Below are 21406 nucleotides of genomic sequence, written 5' to 3' on the forward strand. Positions count from 1 at the left end.
AATACGAATACAATTTATGTTTTTGATATCTTTATGTTGGCTGTTGGCCGTGTGGGATTGTTACTGTTCACTGTTAACCGTGACAGTAACAGGCGAACAAATACATTAGTAAACGACCAATAAGTATGTAAATAAAGCAGAGAATAAAGTGGCAAAAACGTTTCTGCTTTGAAAAAGAAGGAAAATTAATGAAAATTCATGCCACCCTAAACCCTCCTAGCAGCTGTTCGCCCCTTCGGGTATTCAATGCTGGTATACACATATCCACAACAGCATCAGTGTCAGCGTCAGCGTAAGAGGTATGAGCTTGAGTACAGCGAGCTTGGGGATCCAAACGATGCATATATGCATGAATGCGTGTGTTTGTAGAGGTTTTCATAACTGCCCTGTAGGGAAATTTTTGACTAAGTGGGCGCCTGAGTTCATTTTTAATGTTTAACTAGTCACATGTCCGGAAAACATATCTGGTTTATCAGAATTTTACATTTCTAATGGATCTCCTCGTGTTCACATACGATCAGATAATGAAATAAATTCTCTATGATGCTTTGGGTCGAAAAAGAGAAAATTCTTTCTTATCTGATAAATAAAAAAAGAGCAAACGAAATGCAAATATACTCTCATGGTGCATTTTTTATAGTATAAAAATAGATTTTTTTCTTGATTTTGATCATTCAGTTTGCATAGCAAGACAATGGCATAGTGGCCCGATCTGAAAATCAAGCCAAATTTCGTGAGTTTATCTCGTCAAATGAAAAGCTTTTCATGCAAGTACATTACTCCGATCGTTCAGTTTGTATGGCAGTTACTATACATATTAGGGTGTTTCAAAAAAAAAGTTTGGAATTTTTTTCAACTCTTACCCCCTTCTTCGCAGAAATTTTTAAAGTTTCAAAAGTGAACTTTCTGAATATGTGATGGTTATTTTTGAGAAACGAAAATTAGTTGGTGAAATTTTAGTTTGAATGAAAAAACGAAAATTCCTATGTAAAATGTATGGGAACCTAAAAAAAAATAGCGACCCCTTAGAGTTAAGCGCCTGGTTTGAGAGAGGATTTTTTGTTTGTCAATCACTAACATTTGAGGGGGTAAGAGTTGAAAAAAATTCAAATTTTTTTTTAAGCACCCTAATACATATGCAATAGTCCCATAAATCCATTTCCGACAAATAACATCTTCTTAAGGAAAAAATATGAAAAATTTCCCAGCGAAATCTAAAGAACTCAGGAACTAATTCGTTCGTATATATAAAGACAGACAGGCGGGCATAGCTAAAAGTACTCAGATCGTTACGCTGATCATTTATAAAATTCTTTTTATATTTTGTAAGACCTCTGACACTTCCTTCTGGGTGTTAAAAATTTCTACTCCTGTATAAGAAAGTTTTTTGTTGCTGTTGTCTGAGAAACTGTTGTGAAGCAATATACTATATCCTACAGGGTCTATACAAACAACACATGTAAGTGGGTACCCAGTGCCACTGCCAGTGCCGCAGCCAAAGTGCAGTGGCGAGGACGCATGTGAAGAGGCAGTCGGTGCTTTTACTCATAGTATATTAACATACATACAAACATACATATGATTACGAGTGTATTCGAATGTTGGCAGGTGGGTCTGTGTGTATCCAAGAGTTTTCGGTGGCTTTTACTTTTATTTATAGAAACATGTGTATAGATGGAACAGACTCCTTAAATAAAACATACATATATACAAATCTATGCTTGCATGTACGTACCATATAATATATAATACCATATATGTATATATATATGTGCATATGTAAATTTCTATACACTTGTATTTTCACTTAAAATAAAAGCGGTTTTATTTGAGCCTCTAAATCTTTTGCGCGTGGCGTTGTTGTTATAGTGTTCGCACAGACATTTCTTCTAAAAGTATTGTAAGCACTTTTTGCGGTTTTAGATGCAATTTTAATACCATTTACAGGGTTTTCATGTAAAAAATTTTAATTGGTTGTATGTATGTGTGTGTATGGTTTTTCTCATTAATATTGTAGATTAATTACAATAAATAATTTTTATTTGCAGTCACGCTTTGCATGAAGGGCGCACGTTAAACTAAATGTGTAAATATCTATGTATGTATGTATGTATAAATGTTGGCAATTTTAAGTCTTTAGAATAAATAAGTAGAAGGCTTTAATAATATTTGCCAACTAAAATTTACCTCAGCAAATAGCCGCTTCTAATTAGAAACTTTGTTTGATAAGCTTTTACTGCTTTAAATTTACTAGAGCTTCTTTACGAAGATATTTTCATAAATATAAAAATTACTTCTCAATACCGCGCTTCATTCCCCGAGCAAATTATTCAGATGGTACCGTTATAGCTGCCATACAAACTGATCGATCACAATCAAGTTTGCGTATACAAAACTTTTTTTTATTTGACAAGGTATCTTCACAAGATTTTGTCTACATTTTCATTCAACAAAACGCATAAAGATTGCTTACAAACTGCTCAATCATAATCAGAATAAAGATATTTTTAATACCCTTTTATGTTATAAGAAATGCACCTGTTAAACGTATTATATTTATGTAGCTTCGGTGCAGCCCTTCAAGTTAACTTTTTTCCATAACCACTCATGTCTGGCTATCACCATGGTAGAATTGTTATTACCGAAAAATTGTGAAGCATACTGAATAATTCTGTAGCTTTACATATCTAGACCTACCAAAACATAATATTATAATATGCTATATAAATTCTACAAGATGTAGCAACTTGTCAAACTTTTGATACACAAAATCAAAATCACTTTAACAGACTGCAGAAGATTTTTCCGAACGAATACTCATATAACATACATATGTATGTATGTATTTATATAAAAACATATGCACGTATAGTTGTTAATTGTAACAATTGCCCCATATCTTCGCAAAGTCTGTTGCTTGTATGCATTTATCATTTATATTATTTCTTTTAATTTTCACTGCATTTTCACAATCACTTAAACGAACTGTCACTCAGCTGAAAACAACATTTTCATGTTGTCAGCATTTTTGCGCAATCGATTTGCTTTTTACGCTTTCTGCTACACTTAACAATTTTCCATTTCCCTTGTTTGTTTTTTTAATGCTGTCACTTGCCTGATTTTTTCTCTTATTCATACATATTATTATTGCTTTTTTTGCAGAGATATCGCAACTTTAATCGGTTATCTCTCATCACTGCTTCAACGAGTGCCGTCACTGTCAGAGTCACAGACAACGTCGTTGGCATTGTCGACGTTGTCATTGTACCCCTAAAAAAGTACTACGTCAACGCACACGTTCACGTTGGCGTCGCCATCGCTGTTGCTGTTGCCGTTTGTGTCAACCTTACGCCGCCACACTGTCTTATAATCAACGTATGTGCATCTTTTTAGCGCGTATCACATCCTCGCAGGCACCAGCACGCGCCTGCAAATGCATATCCAACCAGTAGATACCGCGCAACCCCCGCAAAATATTTTATAAACACTTTTTCATGCTTTGCTGCCACTGCTCGCAACCCACCCGTCGGCCCGTCTAACTGACAACCCACTCAGCCGACGAAGCAACCTCGCTGGCAATGCGCGTAAGGGTAAAATGTGTAACGTATCTATATACATATGTGTGTACATATAATTTTTAGCACACATATTTATGTATGTACCTAGATACATATCCACATATATTTACTATGCATGCACATACGAGCATTTCACGCTCTGTCCGCTGCCCTTTGGGTTCTTCCTACGTCAAGGTGAACGCTACATTCACATACATACACACACAAACACTTGCAGCACTTCGAAATCATATATTCTTTTCTTCTCTACTTTGCATTTTCACGTTGTTCACGCACTTTTTTAGCATTTTTCCGCACACGATTTTACACGATTTCTGGCATTGGTTGCCTGCTTTCGCAAAACAATTATTTACACTAAACAAATTCACCGTTTTATAGTAGTTTTCATTACCTTATCGTCACACTATCGCATTTTCAATTTATTAATAATCAATTCCAATATAATTTTTTCCAATTAGATTTTCCTGTCACTCTTCACTCGAGCGATATCCTGTCGATTATGAATTTTCTCTTCGAATGAAGGTAAACTTTTTGAATATGTACACAGTGAAGTGGCGAACGAGCGAGCGACATGCGTCCGTGTTGCCAACGCTCATAAATTTACCCGCTGTCACGGTTTGGTACGCAGCTCGTGGGGCGAATTTTGCATCTTCCGTTGACAAAGCAGCATAAAGCGGAAATGAGAAGAACGAATTGGAAAAGCTACAAAGAAGTAGAAGTAATAAAATAAAAGCTATTAGTTTGTTGCATTCAAGGTTGCCAGTATAAATCACCATTAAATATTTTTTAATTTACAATTTCTTATAAATCAAAAAAACCAATAACGTATTCCTCAAACTCTTGCCGTAGCGTTATTTGTAACTATACTGCACACGTAAAACGCACTGCATTACCAACATCAGCTGTCACATCACTCAATAGAGCGGTTTATTGTTTACTAACATATCAGCTTCTGTGGCTTGCTAATATTATTGTATTAAAAATAACAAATAGTTATAAAGAAAAGTGATTTGTATTATTTTATTATTTCTATATTTATTGACTATTTATGTGCTACCTGTGTGCTTGCTATTTATAATAATATTATGTATATAGCAATACAACTAATTCAACAGCTGACAACAATTAATTTAAATATTTATGTAAACAACACAAATGTAGTTTTGCTTACTTAATAAAAATGCAAAATTTTTTCAAATAATTTTACAAAATGTGAGACCGGAAAACATCAAATAATTGTAATTTAACTGCTCAAAAACTGGGTACACTCTTCATTTGTACGCGGTAAATATTATAGAAAAGCTTTGCACATAAGTATAATAAACTAGGGGATCCAGCCACGCGTTGCAGTGATATACATTTTACACCATTATTCATATAATAAACCATTAAATATAGGTAAAAGAACCCAAGGGATTGTACTTGAGGTTTAATATTGAACATGTTCATACAAATAAACTTCATTGGAAAAAATAACGAATTTAAAGCTGCTTTCTCAATGTTTGGTTACCAGCCTTTCTATTTAGTTAATAGAGTTGTCCGCTTAATAGAGCGTCCATTTAATAGAACTTTCAATATATTTTTTATTTATGAATTGTTTTTAATGTCCCATCTTCTAAGTTGGTTCGAACTGAACACAGTGTCTAAATTTTACTAAAATCGGTTTAGTAGTTTAGGAGTCCATCGCGTACAAAAAACGTGGCACATACTTTTTATATATATAGATTATACTTGTATTATATAATATTATTAATCTCACATGACTGATCATGGTTTGAGAAACTATAGATTGGCTTGCCATTTCTTTTCTAAATTTCTAATCATTTGGTTTCATACATAGAGTGTACCAACAAGAACGAATGATGAACGAAATGAAGCAAAACTCAAATTTGGACCAAATGGGTGCTGTTTTTTTATTAAGCGAATAATTTAATTTAATTTATGATTTGAACAAAATGTCGGCAAAAATCATCATAACACGGCTCCGCTTGCATGTCTCCACCTGTTTACGTAAATTTTCGATGAACTAGTGCAGCATTTTGGCTAGATGGAGTGCGCTGAATGTTGTCTGCGAGCTCCTCGAGCGTTGCTGGTTGATTGGGGAAAATCTGTGATTTAACTAATCCCAAAAAATCCGGCGTCTGATCTTGGCGGCCATTTGAAATGGTTTAAAGACGTGTTACAACACTCGCTAATGATGGTAACGGCATTTTCTGCTTCATTTCGCAGGAAATAGGTTCCGATAATATCGCCAAGATCAGGCTTCTGATGTAAGACCAATAGGACTTTCTGTGGACTTACTGCGTATAAATAGGCTGTAGGGAGAGTTTAATTCCCGACACATACGGTTATTACTTAAGATCATGAAACGTATGACATATTTGCACCCAGTAAACCTCAATACCTATAAAAATAAAAAAAAACTATCCTACAATTAAACAGGACTAGGGACCGATCCGACTAATAACAAGAAGTCAAACCTATTAGATAAATAAATTTATTGAAATTTATATATAATATGGTTTTATTAATCTCGTTTGTTTGTTGTATACTTTTTTCTTATTTGTTTCTTAACTAATGACATCCACAGCTCTTCACAATCATATTTTTATATTTCTTTAAATTAACATTCTCCTCGTTCAAGTGATATAGGACGGGTAGAGCACCTAAACGTGTGGGCGCACAGCAAGGCTTCGGCACCTTCTTCGGCTCCAACAAATGCACCAAAGTCTGGACAATGGCATGATTGGTCGCATTCATGTGAGCATTGAGTGGGAAATTGCATTCACCGCTGCAGTAGAAGGCGCCATAACCCTCTGGCGCAATGATCCAATCCTGTAAACAACATTTATTAATAAAGTTGCTCAGCCAAATAGTGTTAAAAATATATTTACATTCCAACCCAAGTCCTTGAAATCAATGTAGAGCGTCTGTATTTGGCAACTTCGCATATTTTCAACGGTACCATCAAGGAAGGGATTAATCATTTCGGACTTCTTACGACGACGCACATGTGGTGTGTTTCGCTTCTTGCGGCTGTGGTGATTGGTGGACTTAATCAGCTGTAAGAAACCATAAAATAAGAGCATTTAATTTAGTACTTTAAAAATTTCATAAGTGTATTAAACCGACCTCTGGACCGCGGAAGAAACCAATCATGAAAGGCTGATACTCATCATCGCCCTTCGGATGCACCAAACCAATGTCATCCAGTTTCACCTCACGTTCCGGCTTATTCACCGCATGCGCTCCGATATAAAGCCCCTTATTGCTCTTATGATCATGTAACCATATATCCAGACCTTGTGTAACATTCAATTCCAACCAACCCTGATAGTCGGAGGTCGTATTTACCGAGGAGAGCACTTCCAATTCCCGTTGTCCCTCCATATTGACAATCGAATAGACGCTGATGGTGAACTCTCTGCCGCTGGTCAACCATTTGCCTTGCGCGGGGTTCTGATATATACGCAACTCGGCCATCATTAAGTAATTATCATTTGGCACATCGGACACGTCAAACCAAAGACGTCGACCATGCTCGTGACGCACTTCGTCGACATGGTGGTCTATAAAATGGATAGAATGAAAAAAAAGTGAGTTGAAATTTCAAAAAGACATCTTTATAGTATATAGACAGATAAACATAAAACGATATGAACAGACAATACAGAGTAATGACATCAAGTACGAGGGTAGTTCATTAAGTCACTTATTATTTAAAATTCCACATTAGACTTTTAACAAACGTGGTGCTGTCGGTTCTACGCCAGAAAAACAAGTTTTATCTGGTTAAATATACTACAAGTAAGCACATCTCCTCATCTTAATTTTACGAAATTTGTAATGCCGGAGATTCAATAAAGTATATTTTCCTCTTTCAACGAACAAAGACCAAACTCTATAAGTCACTGATTGTTCCCGTCTTGCTATATGGTTTAGAGACATGGACGATGACAACATCTGGTAAGTCGGCGATACGAGTTTTCGAGCAAAAGGCTTTGCTGAAGATTTATGGTCATTTGCGCATTGGCAACAGCGAATATCGCATTCGATGGAACGATGAGCTGTATGAGTTATACGACGACATTGGAATAGTTCAGCGAATTAAGAGACAACGGCTACGCTGGCTAGGTCATGTCATCGGAATGGATGAAAACGCTCCAGCTCTGAAAGTATTCGAGTTAGTACTCGCCTGGAGAAGTATATAGAGGAAGAGAACGACCTCCATTTCATTTGAAAGAGCAGGTAAGAGCTTTTTATTGCCTGTCGAGGTCGAACCAGAGTTATGAAATATAATTTTAGATACTGGCCAAAAACTGAGAATATCGTTTTCCATAAAGGTTAAACACACCTCTTACGACCATGACGGCTGGTTTAGTCCATCTGTAATGGTTTTATCTATCCTCTACAACGACAACAAACGAACGAAAACGAGAATATAAGAACCGTTCAACGGAGGCCTATCTTAATGAGCTACTTTAGAAGACCTAAAGTAGGTGCCCTATTCAGAAAAACACTCAAAAGAGACGAAAAACATTAGGTCATCTTTCTTCGAATTTTTTACGCGGCGGATTCCAAACTCAGCACCTTTTGGAGAGGGATAATTCGCCTACTCACTTTAACTCGCCTTCGGACGGATGTTTTTTGGCTACCCAGAGGATACTTGGTCTAAGATCGGAAGCTGCTTGAGCCATATGTAAAAGAATCGTTTCTGGCCGCTCCCAAGTGAATGGCGCTCAGAGAACTTTCCTCACTTGTGTGAACTTCTACACCTGGCTCCATCCTCCTGAGACAAAACCGTCATCCACATTCTGAAAATTTGGCATACTCAAAACTATGCCGTTATAAAAGTGCTGATGTCTGTAGCCCAATGGCGAAATTACTTCCATATTACCTTTGTGACATAAGACTACTTCAAAATTTGAAAGCATTTCTCAGAGGTTAAGATTTTGCTTGAAATATAGTGGTTATCACTGCAACGGCCTAAATTAATCTACATATAATAATGAAAGGGCCAATTTTTCTGCCGAAAAAAATTACATTTAAAAAATCACGGACTTATCCAGCTGCTCTCGTATCTTGTTGTCGACAGGTAGCCAGTGTGCGGTCTCCATAAATGCGCGCACTTATTGGCCACTCAGACATAAATATGTAGAAAGGAATGTCCCAGCGCATACATACAAGCCTAAAGTGTTTCAGGCAACCGTCTGTGACCACCAACATCTCTAACCGCTAAATTGCAAATTATAATGGAGAAGCAGAAAAATGCTCGTATTCGCTTTACTCAATTCTCATTCACACATTCACAGATAGTTCCTGGAATTTGTGTGTAGAAATGTGAAGATAAAAAGCAGCAACTTCGAATGTTTTCTTTGAATAAGGAAAACACAATAAAAATTATTTTACTTGCTGCAGTCGAATAGTCCGAAGTATTTGTGGGGCAGATTAAGAGACAAAAGGAAGCAAACATGGAATACTAGTTCTTGTCAAAATCACAACACTTAAAATCGTTACATAACGGATATATAAATTTAAATATATATATACATATGTATATTATATAAATAGTACATTTCTTAACACTTTTAATTCACTTTTACTTACTTTTATTGAGAAACGTCATTATAATGTCACTCTGATCGATTGCTTGCTTGTCCAAATCTGTTATGAAATTCTCTTGTTCTTCGAGATCACGCTTAGCACGGGAGGGCGCTTCGCTATTCTCCTCTTCGGTTAAACGATGATAAACATCGAGCAGAAATTGTGGCGCCGATTTTCTGAAATTCCGAAAATATAGACGTTTAAATTTTTAGTTTTAGACATAATAAATTGTATTTATGGTGCTGATGACACTCTAACAGGTGTTAAAATTAGTTAAAGTAGGGATTATACGTTCACACAGATTTAAGCGGTTAAACTCATATTCTCCAAATGCTTGTAATGTGTCTAAATCTTGCAAGAAAACCTTCTACAGATTTACTTATTCAGTTGGTTCTTAGAAGACTACCCCTATTTAAGCACTTTTTGATATGTACTCGTATTGTACTATATGTATGACCTTAGAGCTGCCGTAGCCGCTGTCTCTTAATTCGCTGAACTATTCCAATATCGTCGTATATCTCGTACAGGTCATCGTTCCATCGACTGCGGTATTCGCCGTTGCCAATGCACAAAGGACCATAAATCTTCAGCAAAACCTTTGGCTCGAAAGCTCGTAACGTCGACTCATCAGATGTTGTCATCGTCCATGCCTATACACCATATAACAGGAGGAGGATGATGGGTGACTTGTATAGTTTGGTCTTTGTTCGTCGAGAGCGGACTTTTCTTCTCAATTGCCTCCTCAGTCCGAAGTAGCACCTGTTGACAAGAGTTATTCTGCGTTGGATTTCAACGCGTTGTTGTTGGTGTTAATGCTGGTTTCAAGATAGATGAAGTTATCTACAACTTCGAAGTTGTGACTGCCAATAGTGACGTGGGAGCCTAGTCGCGAGTGCGACGACTGTTTGATGACAGGAGATATTTCAAAATGTCTCGTCCAGTCTGCAGAAAGCAGAACTACCGACACGATTTTTAAGGCTAATGATATCAATATCATGAAATTGGCGTACTCCAACAGCTGTATATCCTTATAGAAAATTGTACCTTCCCTGTTCAGTTCTGCAACTCAAACTATTTTCTCAGCGAATAGATTGAAGAAGTCTCACGATAGTGAGCCGCCTTGTCTAAAACAGCGTTTGGTATGGAACGGCTCGGAAAGGTCCTTCCCTATCCTGACGGTGCCTTTGGTGTTGCTCAACGTCAGTTTACACAGTTTACATAAGTTTTGCGTGATGCTGTCAAAAACGGCTTTGAAATCTACGATGAGGTGGTGTGTGTCGATCCTCTTTTCACGGATCTTTTCCATGATTTGGCGAATGGGAAATATCTTGATCAGTAGTTGATTTTCCAGACTTGAAACCACACTGATAAGGTCCAATCAGTTTGTTGACGGTGGGCTTTAATCGTTCACATAATACGCTTGATAGAACCTTATTTCACGCGATGTTGGCGCAGATTGTGGGTCCTCCTTTTTATGGATTGAACAGAGCATAAATAAATTCCAATCGTCAGGCATACATAAATATAAACCATCACGTGACGAACTGAGTCGATTTAGCCATTTCCATTTATCTGGCTGGATATTTGCGAACTAGTGCCACAGTTTTTGAGATATTGATATGAAATTTTGGACACATTCTTTTCACCCCTTGAATTATATACATACCATACAAACTGAACGATCAAAATTAAGAAAAAAATCTTTATAAAAGATCTTTTTCAAAATTCGCCTTGATGGCTGCTTACGTAGGGAACTTGAAAAACGTTTTCCATTGGATGCAAAACCGATCCAATTATTAAAATTACCCACAAACCTTTTTATGTACATACATACATACATGCTTACGTTATATGTATTCAATGGGAATCCATTACGGTCAAAAAATTGTTGCATTAAACTTCAAAAATTAGACCACTTACATTGTTTTCCCATTCTGTCACATGTATATATATATATATATATGTATGTATGTATATGACAAATAAAAATGTTTTTGTTTTTTTTTTTTGGTTTTTGGGTTACTTGAGGCTTGGAAATATTTCACACTTATTCAACACAATTTCGCAAGTGCTTTTGAAATCAAATACCCGCGGAATCAAATACAATGAATTCCACTTGGAAAGAGCAACGTGAAATATTTACTTCGTAGACGAATTGGAGCCCAAATGGAAATATGTAAAAGCTTGCAATTTGCTGCTAAAAAATAGGGTAGCGATCAGCTCAGGTGCATAACCTCAAAAATCCAGCTTTCTAACGTTGGCTGCTACCATTTTCTATATTTTGGAAGGCAAGTTTATTATCTTCCCCTTGAGTTGGAAAATTAGAAAAATAGATATTCTCAAGTGATTCCGATCAGTCAAGTACACGGTGAATTTGTTAAAAATACTAAACTTTTTCCACCCTAGCTCCACAATTTCTTTTAAATTCGAACATCGCTAGAAGATATCAACTCTCAACCGGTCCGAGGTTGGCATTTCACAAATCATGCTCTTCATTCTCCCCACTTATCGTGTATTCTATCGATTCCGCTTTGATAATTTTCTAGCCCTATTCTAGAATGATCCCTAAAAGTATAAGTAAATTAGTTTGTTCAAGATATTAATTAAAAAGTTGTACTTTTGAATTTGCTGTGGTTTGCAAGTGCTTGAAAACCTTTAAAAAAATCTATCTGAAAATCCAACATTATCTCAGATTTACATTTCTTTAATGAATTATATGGGATAACGGGCTTCAAAAAATTGATTTTTGTTTATTATCGTATTAAATTCTACAACACCTCTAAAATATTGTCATAAATTTTCAAGTTGATCTGAGTAATAGTTTCGGCGATATAGCCTTGAGAACTTGTGCGCTCGAGGCTACCCAGGCTAAGTGCGCCGTCTTCAAACGCGTTTTTCGCGAAACTGTGTTTTGAAGTCGGTCGGCAAGATTTCTCGAGAACTACTCAACCGATCTTCATGAAATTGTACACAGGTCTTTGAGATAAAATTCTTAAAGACTTGGACGAAGCATTTTTCGATTACAAATATTTTAATTTTTTTGTAAAAAATATTTGCTAAAAGTTCAATTTTCAGTTTTTTCTTTTCGTACAAGTTCTAAGTTAAGTTTTAACTAAAACGCGTATTTTTTCACTTTAGATGATCCTTTAAGGAGTAATCCTGTCAACGCGGGTGCATCTTTTTTCCGAGGAGTCACCGGAAATGGCGTCGCAATGGCCGAGTTAAATTTTTTTTTTTTTCAAAAATTTCAGAATTTCTTTGTTAATAGTGTATGTTTGTAACAATAAAAATTTTTATATGAGAAAAATTTGTTGAAAAAGGCTTTTTTTACCCGAGGAAACCCATGTAACCCCTTAACTGTCTTCTAATAATTTGTCAAATCGCTTTTATTCGCACACTGATGAATTTGTTGTTTTATAACAGTTACGAGTGAATTACCGCATTTCGTGAATACCCACATTGTTGTGTTCGTAATATTACGACTAGTAACTAGTTTTGTGCCGGGTATGAATTGAGAATGACTTGCGGGGCGAAGTGTAAATAAATGATATGAACAAATAAGTGAATATGAAAATATTTAAATATTTGCATATTTAAGGTATGGCAAGCCGGCAATGTAGTCAGCAAGTCTGTTACGTATATTAATGTGTAAATACACAAACACATAAGCACACACATGCATACACACAGGCATATAGTATGTAATAATTGAGTTAAAAAACTGAGAAACTCAAAACAGAAAACATAAAACATAAAATCGTTGGAAACGGTGAATAGAACCGTTTGAATATCCGAAATGCATAATGTTCAATTTATAAACTAGTTTGGATGTACAAAGAAGCAAATTGAAGCTCTGTTAAGTATTCTCTCCAGTCTTCTAAATGATCAATTTTAAGCGAACTTACTCAATTTAAACTACAATTAAAAAAAGTAATTCATAAAGACAACAATTGTAGTGAATTGTTGAGGGAAAAATGCAAAAATACTTGCAGAGCACCGCGCCTCCCTGAGAGCTCCGACCACGAGAGGAATTGTTACTGGTCCTCCCTTCATTAGTTAGACTACAGTTTTTCAGTTTTTTGACATACTTTGTACGCAAAATATTATCAGAAATGTGTATAGTCGATCCATAAGTGATGTTGAGCTCCTCTGCTATATCTTTGATTCCAACGACAATTATCGAGCAAAGCTGCTTTAACTTTTTCGATGTTAGCTTTCGATGGATGACGAGTCGCACCTTCACCGAATGCTATGTGTAACTCTATAATTCTATAATTCTGTTCGTGAAAAATTAGACTCACTAAAAGACTTCTGCAACATTTTTAATGGTTCCATAGCGACTATTTTGTTTGAAACACAAAATTTCGTAGACAAACAGCTGATAAACACCCACTAATTGACAATATAGAGATCAAATGAACCAGCCCAAGTCAATTTTGCTAGATGGTACAGGGTTTGTCCAGAAAGTAATAGGAATGATTTTCTTCCTTCGACTGGATTTGGTAGAGGGTCTTCCTAGCTAACGAATAAGCGGCTGGTCAGTTGTCTCCGAGCACCTGGAGAGTAAGTACAAACATTTTCGTGCGACGTGTTTCTGTGAGTGGTGCCAAGCGAAAATGCAGCGATCGTTAGAGCAGAGGTACGCGATTAAATGCTGTGTGAAACTCGGCAAATCTGCGACAAAGACGTTTGATATGATCGAGCAGGCTTACCCAGATGTTACTTTAGCAAGAAGTGGTGTGTTTCGGTGGCACCAGGCGTTTTTGGAGGGACGAGAGAAGGTCGCTGATGAAGACCAGAAGAATGCTCAAATCCAAAGTAAAAACGATGCTCATTGTTTTTTTTTTTGACATCATAGACATCATACACCATGAATTTGTTCCTCCTAGACAAACCATCAACGCCAAGTTTTACGTGGAAGTCCTCAAGAGACTCAAACGAAGGGTCAATTGGGTCCGACAAGACATCGCAGCCGATTGGAAGTTGCACCACGACAACGCCCCGGCTCACACCGCCTTTCTTATGAACAGCTACCTAACCAAGGCCGGCATGCCAACGCTTCCGCAGCCGCCCTACATCCCATGGCCCCCGTACTTTTTTTGTTTCCTAGCCTGAAAAGGCCGATGAAAGGTAAATATTTTGAGAAGACCGAGGGGATTTCCAAAAAAATGCCTACCGTGACACCTTCAAAGCTTGTAACAATTGGTTCAATAAATTTGCTTAAATCGACTCAGTACTATTAATTTCCAGACAAATCCTGTATGCCAGCTGGTCAATGGCTCAAAGCGCAGCGAAAACATATCGGAAATGAAGTTGTAGCTTATATTGGTATTCATAAATGAATTCATGGAAACTGTTGAATGGAATCGTGAGATAAATACATACTCACAACTTCACTCAAATTATATTAGTAATGCTTAATTCTCCAACTTACCTCAGCGACAAATGTCCATGCTTTCGTCTTGGTCGCTCCGCTAAACCCAAAAACTCCAAAATCTCGTAGGACACATTCATTTTATCATCTTCGTCCAAGGCGCGATGCATTATCGTCTGATCGACGCCGTTATCGATGTAAATACCCGATTGACTAGCTGCAACCAGCATGCGTAGACCACCACGCCCACTCAGCAAACTGTTGTCTATATCTATGCTTAGCTGACTTAGGAGGAGCAACACCAATAAGGGCATCAGCAATAATGAGCAAAACAGCCGATGTAGTGCTTCGAATGGATGTAGGCAAGTGGCATTGCGGCTGCGGGTGGTGGTGGTCGTGGTGGCACATCTCAGACGCTGACGCATTGATTTGTCTGCAGGCATTATGTATTGTGCGAAACGGTGGGTGCTGATCTGCGCTTGTGTGTGTATGTATATATTTATGTATGGCAAAGTGTTTCGTTGATCTTTTGCAGATTTCACTTGCTTTTTTGCACAAAAAATTAAAATTAACAGTTTTATGGCATTTGTTTGCAGGATTCGATTTGATTTATTGCAGTCGTGTGCTCAACTTTACGTATATGCTATTTAGTATGTACATATGTACATATATACATATGTATTTATGTACTTTTATTTATGTTTTAACGCTAATATTTTATGTTCTTTTTTAGGTTGTTGATATAAAAAACTATTATTATTTGCGTCGTCTACATTTTCTGCAAAAAATTTTATAAATAAGCATCACAATTTTTTAATTTTTTTTTTAATTTATCACTACATAATCAATTTTACAATTTTTAGCGCGCAATTTCCATGCGAAGTTTTTCATATTTTTTAGTTATAATAATATTTGAGTTTTGTATAATTTTTGACTTGAAATATCACTTTTATTGCGAATCTATTGCACATTTGTTATGATACGAAATAATTACACACTCATTTTCATACATATTATTTTCACTTCGAATTCGTCGAAGCTGCGCAGGTGAAATAACAAACATGTACATACATACATACACATGTACAAGCTTTAATTGTTTACAAGCAATAGCACCGAAGGATGGCAACAATTGGGGGAAGCGTAAGTTTGAAAGCAATAAAACGGATTATCGATATTGTGTCGGTTGAAATTTATAGTTAAACGCTGTTTTGCCATGGAAATTTATATCTACATATTTACATTGTTTATATACACAAATATTAATAGATATTTGTACATGCGCGTGCCCGATCGTAGACTCGACATACCTACTATATGTACATGCATATACACGCACACAAACACTTTACTGCGTAGCGTGCAAATTTCGGGAAAAATTTGGTATTCAGAATATTAAATCATTAAAAGTATACAAATTTAAATAGTTTAATTTAAAATTTAGTTCAAATTTTAATTGACTCTAAACTGTCGTTGTGTCCTTGTTTTTAACTGTTGCTGGGAATGTTTGGCAGCACTGTTGTTTTTCTTAGTTGGAGAGTAGGTTGAACAGCTGATTTGTGTTTACATTTGTTACATTTTAGGCATTGTGACATTAAGTTTTAAGGAAAGTATTTATTTGTTTGCACTAAAAGAATAATTTTTAATTTATAATTTAAATTCGTTGGGCTTTAGTTAATTGTTTGTTTAATGTTGTGTGATCAAATGGTTAAGTGGAAGTTATAGTAAGTTTAAATGTAGAAACAATACTAAAAAATAAGTTTAAATTATTGGCAGTATCGGAACTAGCAAAACGTGTTTTCAAAATTTTTGCAGTGCGCAAAGTACTGAATATTTAATTTTTAGGAGCATGTTATCCTACATACATACGTTCTTAAAAATATATTTTTATATCATTTTCGTTTTGTTGCTAATATATGTAAAATTGTAAATTGTTAAACGGTATAGTGTTGATTCAGAAAATAAGTTGGTGAAGTTAGCATTTCCCATACTTGTATATGACGTTTGCGTATTAAAGAATACCGTAAATAAAATTTTGTGAAGTGCACATATCAAATTGCAACTCCATCTCATGTGGCACAACCAATCACTAACCGCATTTTTAAGCATTATGAACCGACATATGGCATTTTTGCAAGGTAAGTGAAGTAATTTATAATATTCGTGATTATGTTAAAATTGTTTAATAAATAATCATAACTAAGCCACCAATATCTAAGTGTTATCGCTTAGGTGATTTAATTATCACAGCTTTCTTTCGTTAAACTATAATTTGTTTGGTATACTGCAAACAAAACTCCTAGGGAGCCTCGTCACACATTTGTCTACAGTTAAGGTGAAGAATATTAATATATTAATTTTATCAACAATACTCGAAATTTTTTGATAAAGATGATCGCACACATACTTATATTGTATTATGGCGGCAAAAGTGCAACCGACTAAATTGAACTTGCTTAGAATGCTTTCATTTTCAACGCAGTTGCACATGTAAACTTATTCATATTAACATTTAGATATATGTATGTATGTACATACAGTATGTAGATATTAGGCAAATCGAAAACATCTTTAATTTATTTATGTTTCTAATTATTTCTCATTTACTTGTCAATTAATTAATAATTTTTGTATTGCTTTATTATTTTTTTTTATTGTGTGTACACACTTATGTATGTATGTACATAGATATATACATACATACATATCGCTCATTTGCTGCAAGACCGGCATAAGTCAAAAAAATTGATTTGCCAGAAAACGCGTTAAAAGTTTTCAACTGACTCCAACCGTACACGGAAAACAGGAATCATATTCTCTTCTCAAGCGGAGCATATAAGAGGTATTCATATGAATTTTTCACTCAACATGAAGTATGATATAACGAACAATTCTGCATCATTAACTCAAAAATCACGTTTTTTGACTTATGCCGATACCGGCATATCATGTAAGCTATTATGATACACGCGGTTAGCGAGTGCCATTAACCATGCCAGAACAACGTATGTGTGAACGAGGACAATTCGATAACTCTGTGAGGATATATGAAATTTTCACATAGAAATTGTAATTGTAAGGAGTATACTGAAACTAAATCTTTAAGTTGTCTTTATCAGAACTCTAAAACATTTTCAATGTCTCGACCAAATTTATAAGTCTCAGTTCGATATACGAAGATAATTGGGGAAAGGTAGGGAGAAATTTTTGACATCCTATAAGAAAATCAGCTCTCGCTGAAGAAGCATACCGTAATCACCTGCAAGAGATATTTTATGAGCTATTTGCGATGGCATAATCTTTGCAGAAACCTGCTTTGATGAAAAGTGAATCACTTACGAAAACTTCAAGTGGAAATACTCGTGGTCGAATCGTGGAGAGCCGGCGCAAACGGAGACCAATATAGGATTAACCTTCAGGAAGGTTTTGCTATGTGTATGGCGGGATCGGCTGGAAATCATCTACTATAAGCCACTTCCTACGGCCGAGCTCTTAATTTGGAGCTAGGTACTGCTAGGTGTTGGATCGTCTGAAGAAAGCAATCACCCAGATACGGATAGCTTTTAAAATACGAGAGAAATTGAGTTCCATCAGAACAACGGGAGCCCACACACATCTATATTAAATCGTCGGAACCTTCTAGGTTGTGAGGTTCTTATGCATCCACCTTAAAATTCGGACCTGCCACCAAATTATTACTATCTGTTTTTGTCTATGACGCATGACTTTGCTAAAAATTCGCATCAAGAGAAGCTTTCAAAAATCAGTTTTTTACCAATCGGGACTAGGAATTTTAGTGAAAAAAATATTTTGTCCAAAATTCCACAAATTTATCAATTTATCCAACTGCCCTCGTATGTAAATACATATTAACAAGTAGGGGTATGTAAATTTTTATCTATAGGCTCAAACAATAAAATATACTTCGCATTACGCGATTTGTAGATTTTATATACATACATTTGCATATTAAGATGCTCAAGAAAATCGAATCAAGTGCAACAACAAAACGGATAATCACAGAATTAAGTGCGGAGTAGTAGTGGATATACAAAGGAAACGCAGCAAAGAAAGATATGCACATACTACTTATAAACGCTTCCAACAAGTTTGTATAGATATATGAAAGGGCCACCAACGCATTTCACAATAACAACAAAGCAAGAAAAACGCACTTAGACTCGGACATTGGGTCGGATGAAGTGAATATAAAGCGGCGCTTTTGTGCTGTCTCTTCGGTTACCGCTTTCATATCAGTGTGTTTGTGGGTATACATGTATACGTATACATAGGTGTATATATACATATACATATAAGTAAAGTAATGATTTCAATTATTTTTTAGCCGAAAATCACATTTTTGCGCATTTCAATTTCCAATTGTGACATTTCCTCAAAATTTTAAAACTATTTTCACACAAAATTTATTTTTTTCATAACACAACTTATTTAAACAACAAATTATTCCATTCGCACCTTTTAAAATACAAAAAACCGCAATTTGCGCATAACGGCGGTAAGATTTCCAAATCCCCGACGCACTGGCTACACCACAACGCGGTTTTTTGCTACACTAGTTTCTTGTTATTGTTATTAATATTATTTTTTTATTATTATTTTTCAATTTTTCTATGTATATCGATATTTTTCTTATTACTTGCGCATTTGTTGTAAAGCAAAAGCAACCGTGTATACTATATCACTTGACGGCGCCACCACAAACCGTAGCATTGAAGTGCATTGCGCGAAGTTCCAGAAATAACTGAGAGTGGTGGCGGACTGATGGTGGTAGACTCAATTCGATACGATCCGATCCGATCCGATTTGAAAATGGGCAGTGCTGTAGTGCGGCAACGCGGCAAGGCAAACGAACCTGTTCTGCTCAGCAACCTAGCGCCATCATCAGCATAGCCGGCGCTCCACTCTACGCTACGCTACTCAACACGCTTTGCAAACTGTGCATACTGTTGTTCCAGTATCTACTAATTATTGTCGATATGTACCTATGTACATACATACATACATACATATACATATGTATGTATGTAAGTATATACGCTCAGCGTACACACTTATGTATAATGTCCATTTGCGAGCATGAGTACAAGAAGACTGGAAACCATATGCACACACATACACACAAACATGTATATATGTACATACTGTGCATGGAATAACTTGTTTGGCTTGTCGACGGCATTGTATCTCAAAGATCGTTTTGTTCGGCCGGAGCAAGCGGCAATAAAAGCAAGAGTAAGCGGCCAGTTGTAGATGGCATCTGCTGGAGAGCATCGCTGGCGCTAACTGGAAATGCTTTTTGTTGTTTGTTGTTTACATATTTATATTTATCGGTATATCGTATGTGAGTTGATGTGGTGTAGAAGGATATCTGATGAATATACGAGCGCATAAAAAGTATACTTGCGAACACATACATTTGCATATTTTGAGACTTTGACTGTTTTTTTTTACCTAAATATCCGAAAATCTTATGAAGGTTTTGTAGAAGACACTATATCTGAAAGCCGGCAGCCGATTGTCTTCGAATTTTGAAATAAGATTCACGTTACTCGCTACACCTGTGAGAACGAAGTAGAGGTGCAGGGGAAAGAAGTAGACATAACATGATGGACGGAGCAGCACGAGATAGGTCAAAAAGAATTGATACAAACGGTTTTCCAATGTACTCTATAGAATTCCTATTTATAAGGTTATTTGCCTCGTCAAACATCGAACATAAATCGTTAACGAAATGCCGGTAACGATGTCGTTCCGACCAAACGGAAAAGCAGCGGCCTGCCAGGGGATCAGTACGTCTGGCACTTGGTTCAAATATGCGCGACAGAGCTAGTAGAAATATATGTATTTGCTTCTTTATTGGCGTGGACAACGCTTACTCGGTTATAGCTGGTCTATCTTGGTCTTACATGTATCTATGTGTAAGAATCCAGGATGTATATATGGTACGTAGACCAACACCTGGAAATGTGGAACAGTACCAATACATAGGACTTCAGGAAGTGTTGTCTTATAACGTCTGTAATTTAGTGAGGTCGAAAGAAGAATACATTCAAGGAAGTACCAAGTTCGTATAAGCAACAAAATATGATTAAACTTCGTAATCTCCGAAAACAAACATATCTGTTACTTGCCCATCGCCATTTGTCCACAAAAAAGAGGAAAATCAAAGATGACTTCTTCTTGGATGACTTCAATTGGAGATTCCAAGTGTAGCCAGGTCCTTCTCCACCTGGTCTTTCCAACGGATTGGAGGTCGTCCTCTTTCTTTGCTTCCCCTGGCGAGTACTGCGTCGAATATTCTCAGAGCTCCAGTGTTTTCATTCATTCGAATGACGTGACCTAACCAGCGTAACCGCTGTCTCTTAATTCGCTGAACTATGTCAATATCGTCGCATATCTCGTACAGCTCATCCTTCCATCGACTGCGGTATTCGCCGTTGCCAATGCGTAAAGAACCATAAATCTTCCGCAAAACCTTTCCCTCGAAAACTCGTAACGCCGACTTATCAGATGTTGTCATCGTCCATGTCTCTGTACCATCTAACAGGACGCACGATAGGGAGTCACTTTGTCTGAAACCTCGTTTGGTATTGAACAGCTCAGGGAGGTCCTTCCCGATCTGGGCAGAGCTTTTGGGATACCAAACTCAGACATAGTGACATAAAGACAGCTCCTTTCCGTGCTGTCAAAAGCGGCTTTGAAATCGACGAAGATGTGGTGTGTGTCGTTCCTCTTTTCACAGATTTTCTTCAAGATTTGGCGCATGGCGAATATCTATGCAGTTGTTGATTTTCCAGCCCTGGAGCCACACTGCTAAGGTCCAATCAGT

The 21406-nt window shown here is 36.4% G+C and overlaps 2 protein-coding genes and 1 long non-coding RNA gene across 5 annotated transcripts in view; 1 reads left to right on the forward strand and 2 right to left on the reverse strand.

Annotated features, from left to right (window-relative positions):
- LOC126758931 (disks large 1 tumor suppressor protein) overlaps window positions 1-4099 on the reverse strand; it is a 154617-nt gene extending 150518 nt beyond the window's left edge. The window contains exon 1 of the mRNA XM_050473404.1: window positions 3970-4099. The gene's annotated coding sequence lies outside the window, so the exon portion shown is untranslated. The remainder of the gene's footprint in view (window positions 1-3969) is intronic.
- A 1985-nt stretch (window positions 4100-6084) lies between these two features.
- Window positions 6085-19395, reverse strand: LOC126759033 (protein 60A). 3 transcript variants are annotated; one of them, XM_050473587.1, is made up of 6 exons: window positions 19214-19395; window positions 14617-15334; window positions 9186-9358; window positions 6711-7147; window positions 6473-6640; window positions 6085-6413 (listed from the first exon to the last, which is right to left on the reverse strand). In XM_050473587.1, exons 2-6 carry the CDS (start codon window positions 14997-14999, stop codon window positions 6153-6155), a joined length of 1422 nt encoding a protein of 473 aa, XP_050329544.1. In that variant the 5' UTR covers window positions 15000-15334; window positions 19214-19395; the 3' UTR covers window positions 6085-6152. The 3 variants fall into 3 exon arrangements, with proteins under 3 accessions (XP_050329544.1, XP_050329545.1, XP_050329543.1); XM_050473588.1 differs by having other exon boundaries at window positions 14617-15325; window positions 19033-19395; XM_050473586.1 differs by having other exon boundaries at window positions 19033-19395.
- LOC126759036 (uncharacterized) lies at window positions 16308-18819 on the forward strand. Its single transcript, XR_007666943.1, has 3 exons — window positions 16308-16694; window positions 17864-18438; window positions 18502-18819. It is a non-coding gene; the product is annotated as an uncharacterized LOC126759036 (long non-coding RNA).
- Window positions 19396-21406: the final 2011 nt, after the last annotated feature.

The sequence above is a fragment of the Bactrocera neohumeralis genome, chromosome 5 (genome assembly GCF_024586455.1).
Source record: "Bactrocera neohumeralis isolate Rockhampton chromosome 5, APGP_CSIRO_Bneo_wtdbg2-racon-allhic-juicebox.fasta_v2, whole genome shotgun sequence".
NCBI classification, from domain to species: domain Eukaryota; kingdom Metazoa; phylum Arthropoda; class Insecta; order Diptera; family Tephritidae; genus Bactrocera; species Bactrocera neohumeralis.

Coding starts and splice junctions, on each gene's coding strand:
- LOC126759033 (XM_050473587.1), bottom strand. CDS start 14,999: ATGCCTGCAGACAAATCAATGCGTCAGCGTCTGAGATGTGCCACCACG. Junction 9,359..14,616: donor CATGGACATTTGTCGCTGAG/GTAAGTTGGAGA, acceptor TCGGAATTTCAG/AAAATCGGCGCCACAATTTC. Junction 7,148..9,185: donor AATGACGTTTCTCAATAAAA/GTAAGTAAAAGT, acceptor TCCATTTTATAG/ACCACCATGTCGACGAAGTG.